Raw genomic sequence first — 7,023 nt, 5'->3', positions numbered from 1 at the left:
CAAAGTCTTCTCTTCACCCCTCTTGGAAGATGAAGTCCCTTCTTCGCTGATGCTTCCATTCGAACCTCTGCTTCTCCTAGACATTCTAGGGTTTTCAAATTGAAATTGGGGAAACAGTTGACGATAAATTAGGGAATTGAGTGATGTTATAACGGTAACAACATGCTTGGACACATCAGACTGCTGATTCAAAGCCAGGTAAGCACTTAACGTGCCATGTTGGCCTTTAAGTTAACGGAGTTAACGTTTTAATGATGTTCGGGTACTATCGACAGACAGATCCAGCCATTCATGGGTACAAAGTCACTTTTCTTCTTCTATGGGTACTTTTGTCAGCGTTCGCAAAGTTTATGAATACAAATGGTAGTTTTTGTATCTTTTTTTGTTTTGGGTCATACACAGTACACACTCGAACACTCACTCACTTACACACACCAAAGGTTCCATTACTACCCAGCTATAGATGGGATTCGAACCTGGATGTGACTTCTATGAGGCCAATATATTAGCATGGTGCAATGTCTCTGCCATATTTTTGCACATCTGACCCTTCTAAACACTTATAAGTTGGGTCGTTAATTGGGCCTTCATCCCAAACAGAGTAATATTCTTATGTTCTTTAATGTTTCAGTCGAAAAAGATATATAAGAGCCCAAGGTCACACAAAATAACATCGGAAAATAACGATACTTATTTGTAAGCTATTTTAAAAGTTTCTTTTTCTTTTTTTTTTAAATTTAAATTTTAAAAGAAGCGGACGATTTAAAATGGGGAAAAAATAAGTATCTCATCACATCTTATCACTTATATTGGAGAATCGAAGGCCATTTCTACTTGATATTTATAAAACTCATCTTGATGAAGACTATGTGACATAAAAATGCCTTTGAAAAGGATCTACTCATCAACTTGAAAGATTGTACCAATTTCATAAACATCATCATCTCACCTTACGATCCATTTTGATTTTTAACTTTAGCAATATATAATAACTTAAATATATTTTCGACTTTTGTTTCGTACATTCAGTAGGCTCATAGTTAAATATGCGTGTACTGAATACCCAGAAACAAAATCGAATTTACAACAATTGTGGGGCGCGCGAGAAGAAGAAAGAAAAATTGAATTAAGCAGGAATGTGGTTGAACTGGTCACACCTACTCCTGATCTCTCCAGCATTACCAGTCTTGACACCCAAAACAGCAAGCTTCTCCATGGCCTTAGCAAAGTCTCTGAAGAAGGCTTGTTCATTCTTAGCATACTCCTCCACAATGGGCCTTGTTCTTGGGTCAGCACCAAGAAGGTAGTCGCTTCTCAACAAGCCTAGACCCTTGAGAACGTTGCCGAAGTAGGCGTTGTCGAACTTGCTTGGTGATCTTGGATCGTTGAATGCAGACATTGATGGGTCCTTTGTGTAGTTCCAGCACACGTGTCTTAGACCCTCCGCGAACTTAGGGTGGAGGGTTGGGTCTACTTGGGAGGTTGGGCTGAAGTTGAAGATTCTGTTGGCGAATTCCTTGCAGTGTGTGAACCCAATGGTGTGTGCTCCGGTCAATGCCACCATTTCCCTTACTGTGAACTTCCTTGCAGCAAACCTGTTGTTATGTATAAACACAATCATTCTTTTTTTCTTTAAAAAACATTGTGAAGGTTGGGAATGAATGACTTCCAAGTATATATAAGCTTATTCAAAGATTTGTAAATACAACAAATTATCTATTATATTAACTACTAAACCTAAAAATAAACTATTTTTTGCATTTGTATGATAAATTCCAAAAGAAACAAAGGTAAATAAATGTTGATATAGCAAAACAAAAATAACACATGCACACAAAATTTAGCTACTAAATTAGTTATTATATATTTATATATATATATATATATTATTTAATTTATTTTATATTTAAATATATTTTATACAAATAATTAAATAAATGATTGATTTTATATATAAACATAATACTGTTGATATCAAAATTAGTGTGATTCGTTAAAAAATATTTGACTCTAAAATATATGATTATGTGACAATTTGACAACTTTTAAACATGATAATCTTTTATAAAAGTTTATAGGTTGCAAATTCATTACTTGTCTAAATGTTGTAAATAAAACTAATAAATATCTGCCTCTTACTTGTTAATTATATCATCCATGGTCATGGTTGGGGTTGGAAGGCTAGCAGGAACTTTAGATGCGTCTGAGTTGAGGCTATCTTTCCGCCCTAACCGGACCGGAAAATAAGGGCCGCCGACCATCTTGATGAGGTCTCGGGTGGCCTGTGCAATGATATCCGAGCAAGACACTACGCCGGGGCATGTCAGCTCCAACAAATTCTTGATCTTGATGACGAGGTCGAAGGCGTCGCCGGAGAGGGACAGGTTCAGGTCAGCATCACGCTCTGCGTGGGGGGTGTAAGCGTTTGACGATATAAAGATCGAGGCATCACAGCCGTCTGTGATGCAGTCGTGGAAGAAGAGGCGGAGCACGCCGGCCGCGGTGGCCGGGACCACGCTCTGCTTCGTGAAGACTTGATCCCTCACGATTTTGGCGAAGTCGGGACACGTGGCGCTGTAGTAGTCGGGGTTGAGTTTTGCTGAGGAGAAAGGGACGGAAAGGAAGAGAAGGAAAAGAACGGCGAAAGCCATTATTGGTGGTGAAAATCTATAATCCTTCTTCAAAGAGAAGGAGTTTAATTTTCTCAAGGACACTACTCTCTTCTTGGTTCTCCTCTCTCTTTTTTGGGGGGTTTTGAGTTTTTAGAAAAAGAAATGGGGAAAGAAATGCGCAAGCCCCGTTTGGGGGGAGGGAAAAGGACCAGGAGGAAAATAGGGTATGGAAGATTTTGCCAAGTTTGGAATAAGAATAAGGGAATAAGAAGGAAGAAAAAATGGTGGTTGAGGTGCTGGAACATGTGAATGGAAGGGAGGGGTTTGAGGATTTAAATTTTTAAATTGCTATTTTTGCATAGTGTTGGTTGTTTGGTTTATTTTGTTTAGATAATTATATTCTAGTTTGGTTATTGCACTATTTTTTTGATGAGGGAACAAACAAGAATTTAAACCCTAAATGAGTCATGCTAGATTGTTTTTTAACAGTCCACTATATTATCGCGTGGATGGATATATTTATCCTTTTTTAATGATTATTTAAGTATAATTAATTAGTTTTGATATTTTGGTTCTGATTTGTGAATATTCATCAATCCATGGTTTTTATTTGTAAAATGGTTAATCCCTGTGAGGATAGAAAGCCAAGTACAGAGCATAACACTGAGGATTGTTTGCCTTTGTGAATTGTTATCTCTTGTCGCTTGTTTCCTAAGACTAGGAGTTAATCAAGTCTGCACGTATATAGTTTTCTTAAATAAATTAGAGAAAACATTTTTTTGAGATATCTAAATAATACCTTTTCTGAAAAAATTAAAATAAAATATACTTTAATCAATTTTATCAAATAATAATAATAGAAAATATAAACATATATTTATGATTATAATAATAAATTTTATTACACAATATAAAATATTTTATATTATGTGATCAAATTTTAAAGATAAAGAATATTTATTATTATAATATATATTATTTGAATCAACCAAATCATTATCACTAATTTATATATAATAATTATAATAATATATTGATGAGAATTTTAGTCAAATGAGTTTAAACGTATGATATTTTTATCTTAGAGGAAAACTAATGCATATTTTATAAATAGCGAGAAAAAAAATATTATTTAAACATAAGGTAGGAAAGAATAATTAATGCCATTTTTTCTAATAATATTTAACATTATAGTTATAAAATTAAAAAGTCTTCAACTAACTTGGATTAGTAGTTAAGTAGTTAGTTTATTCGTTTATTTATGTGAATGATAAAAGTTGGAATTTTGTCAAACAGTATTTTATTTGTTCGTGACAACCCTTTAAATAAAGTCCTTATTTATGTTGAATTAATCTTTGATATGTTAAATTGAGAATTATTGAAAAATAAAATTAAAAAGTCTTCTAAAAAATTATTGTTATCATTTTTAAGATTTGCATTTTCTATTTTTTATTATTAATAATAGACATTAAACGTGTTAATAAGTTATAACCCAAATGGTATAATATTTTCATATTCGTTTAAGAGATTGTGGGTTCAAATCTCCCTATCTTTGGGACATTAAACGCAAAAGAATGATGAAATTAACATTATTTATATTCCAAATTATGAAAATATTATATTTGATTATTTGAAACTTAGTAAAATTTATTATATTTTTTTTCTTATTTTAAGATATATTATAATGTTATGTTTATAATATAAGAATAATTATGTCATATTTTAAAAATATAAGAATATTAATAATAATATTATCTCAATTTTAATAGAGGTGAAGATATAGTTAATTACAAAATAAATAAATAAAATGATGATGATATTAACAGTAAATTTCACCGAATCTCAACTAAAAGCAGTAATCAAAATGAGGTTATGTGTCACGGTTTAAAATGAGTCATGACTAGCGTTTAGAAAAATAATTTCATAGTAAGTTTAACATATTCAAATATAAGTTGAATAAAAAAGTTACATAATATTTTACAAGTTCTAAAATAAATAGTTATACATATATTTTTAACAAAAATAAAATAATTATGAATGGTTGGATCCTGCCTAAAACATATAGAACATATACATTTAGAAACTCGACAAAGAACAAGTACTCATTGCAGATCGTTACTCTTGAATAGAAAGTCTCACATAGTTAAGTATTTGTTTCTGAAAAATATTTTTAGAAAAAATAGGGTGAATTTTGCAACTCAATAACTAGACAATACATTTATAATCGACATGAGACCATATAAATATTATTATCAAAGAATTTTAATTAAAAAATAATAGTTGATAATATAAGTGAATCAATAAGGAAACTCTCATACAGAAATTAAATCAAAAGTCCACACATAGGCGGCTCCAACTTTATGGGTAGCCCTTTCTTCTTGTGTGTCCTAACAGAATAACAGATCTAACGTGTGGCCTACACGTTAGACTAGCAACACCCTTGCTAGTTGGATCGGAGTCTGAGTTAGATGCATTTAAGTTAACGCCATAACTACCGTTAACTATAGTTTTCTAATACGAGCCTTCCAAACCAATTCAAAACATATAGTTTCAAATACAATAAATCTTTAATCTTTCAAATATATAAGATATCGAATCGAATCAAATCAAATCAGATAATACTTTCTTATCAGAAATTTTTTTCAATAATAATTTTCCAATTATAAGAACATATTCCACAATTTTAAAGTAAGTGAGTACTTACAAATACTTCAATACTTCAAAAAGTATATATTCGAATAAAATTAAATATTCTAAAATAATATAAAACTTTATCAAACATATATATAGTCTCATGTAAAATTTTTAAGGTATGAACTTCATAAAAATAATTATTCAACTATAATAAATAAATTATTTTATCCAAATCAAAATTCTTCAACAATAGTTCTATAAATATAATTAAAACTTCAGAATAGCATAAACCAAAAAAATTAATTCTTATAAATGTAAAACCTACTCACAATGTGGTCTCAAGGGACCGAAGATACCAAACCCGGAGTGCCAAATTCAAAGTGAAGATGATTGAAATAGAATGGAACAAATGTGCACATAATTTGGACCGGAGTAGCGATAAGATGGAACTGACGATAATTCTGGAAATCTAAAACAGGGCAGAACTAAAATCGAATTAAAATAAGAACAACATAGATTAAATGGTGGCATAATAGAACATGAAAGTTAGAGCAGAATCAAGAAAAAAAGATAGACCGGGATAGTGACAGGAACGGTTCAACTCCAGCAGCACGTGAGACTACTAGAAAAAGAATTTTTTCGGACAAAAATTTCAAACGAAATTTATTCCATCTGAATGACTTTTTTATTTCGAAAAAATTTGAGACAAATGTTGAACAACTTTTAGTGGAGATATTGGAATAATATATTCTGTCCTAAATTTGTCTAAATTTTGTCCCAAATTTTGGCACCAAATTTTTTTGGATGGCGCCAAAATTTTTATACAGATTAGCAACACATTTTGGACAAAACTATAATTCGTCCGTCTTCCATCTGAATATGCGCAATAACTTATTTGGGACGAATTTTGAAAAATATTAATTCTATCCCAAATTTGTCTATAATTAGTCTTAAATGCTTTTACTATAGCTAACCTTTCGAAGTAGCTAGATTTTTTCCCACAAATTTAGGACGAAAATAACATCATTTGTAAATTCTGTTTAAAAGTGCATCAGTTTTCAAACGAATTTCAAATGTTTGTTGAAAAATTTTAACATTTAGTATAAAAATATTATTTATATTTTAAATTAGTCTATTATTTTTTAATTTATTCTTTTAATGATTTACGTTATAATAATTCAAAATTTAAGTTTGCAACAAATTTAAGATAAGTGTATCTAAAAGAATCACATATATAAAAATTTAAAAATAAATATCCAATCTTCTAAAAAAAATACAAATAATAAATAATAATAAAAAATCACGTAAAATAAAAAAATCATATACTTTTTCATATAAGATTAAGGTATATTAAAAATTAAAAAAAATACAAATGAATACATTTTATAGTGCACTTTATCATACTATTCAGTTTGATCTTCGTCCTCATTTTTCTCATCCTCGTCTTCATCTTCATCCTCGTCCTCGTCTTCATCCTCATCCTCATCCTCGTCCTCATCCCCAAGTGTCTCATCATCATCATCATCATCATCTTCATCTTCATATCTTGTACTATTGGTATCCAATAGATCAACAATAATATCAATATCATTTGAGATATGATTGTTAGATTAATTTGTGGCATCTTTTTTATATGCAGAATCCTCTGTTGTTTCAATCTCAATCTCTCATCTTGCTTTAGTCTTGAATACAAACCACCATTCTGCTTTTTTCTTGGTGTTGCTTATTGGATGAGGTGCAAAATATACTAGGATTGCTTTATGTGCAATAATAAATG

General features: G+C 30.6%; 1 protein-coding gene across 1 annotated transcript; it reads right to left on the bottom strand.

Moving 5' to 3' along the window:
- Window positions 1–973: 973 nt before the first annotated feature.
- Window positions 974–2,651, bottom strand: LOC130947418 (peroxidase 65-like). The gene is made up of 2 exons (XM_057876118.1): window positions 2,140–2,651; window positions 974–1,595 (listed from the first exon to the last, which is right to left on the bottom strand). The coding sequence occupies exons 1-2, from the start codon at window positions 2,649–2,651 to the stop codon at window positions 1,127–1,129; spliced, it is 981 nt and encodes a 326-aa protein (XP_057732101.1). The 3' UTR covers window positions 974–1,126.
- Between the last annotated feature and the right edge of the window lie 4,372 nt (window positions 2,652–7,023).

Source organism: Arachis stenosperma, chromosome 9 (assembly GCF_014773155.1).
Source record: "Arachis stenosperma cultivar V10309 chromosome 9, arast.V10309.gnm1.PFL2, whole genome shotgun sequence".
In the NCBI taxonomy this organism is placed as follows: Eukaryota; Viridiplantae; Streptophyta; class Magnoliopsida; order Fabales; family Fabaceae; genus Arachis; species Arachis stenosperma.
Note: the sequence above shows the minus strand (reverse complement) of the source record. Positions and strands in the feature narration are given on the sequence as shown.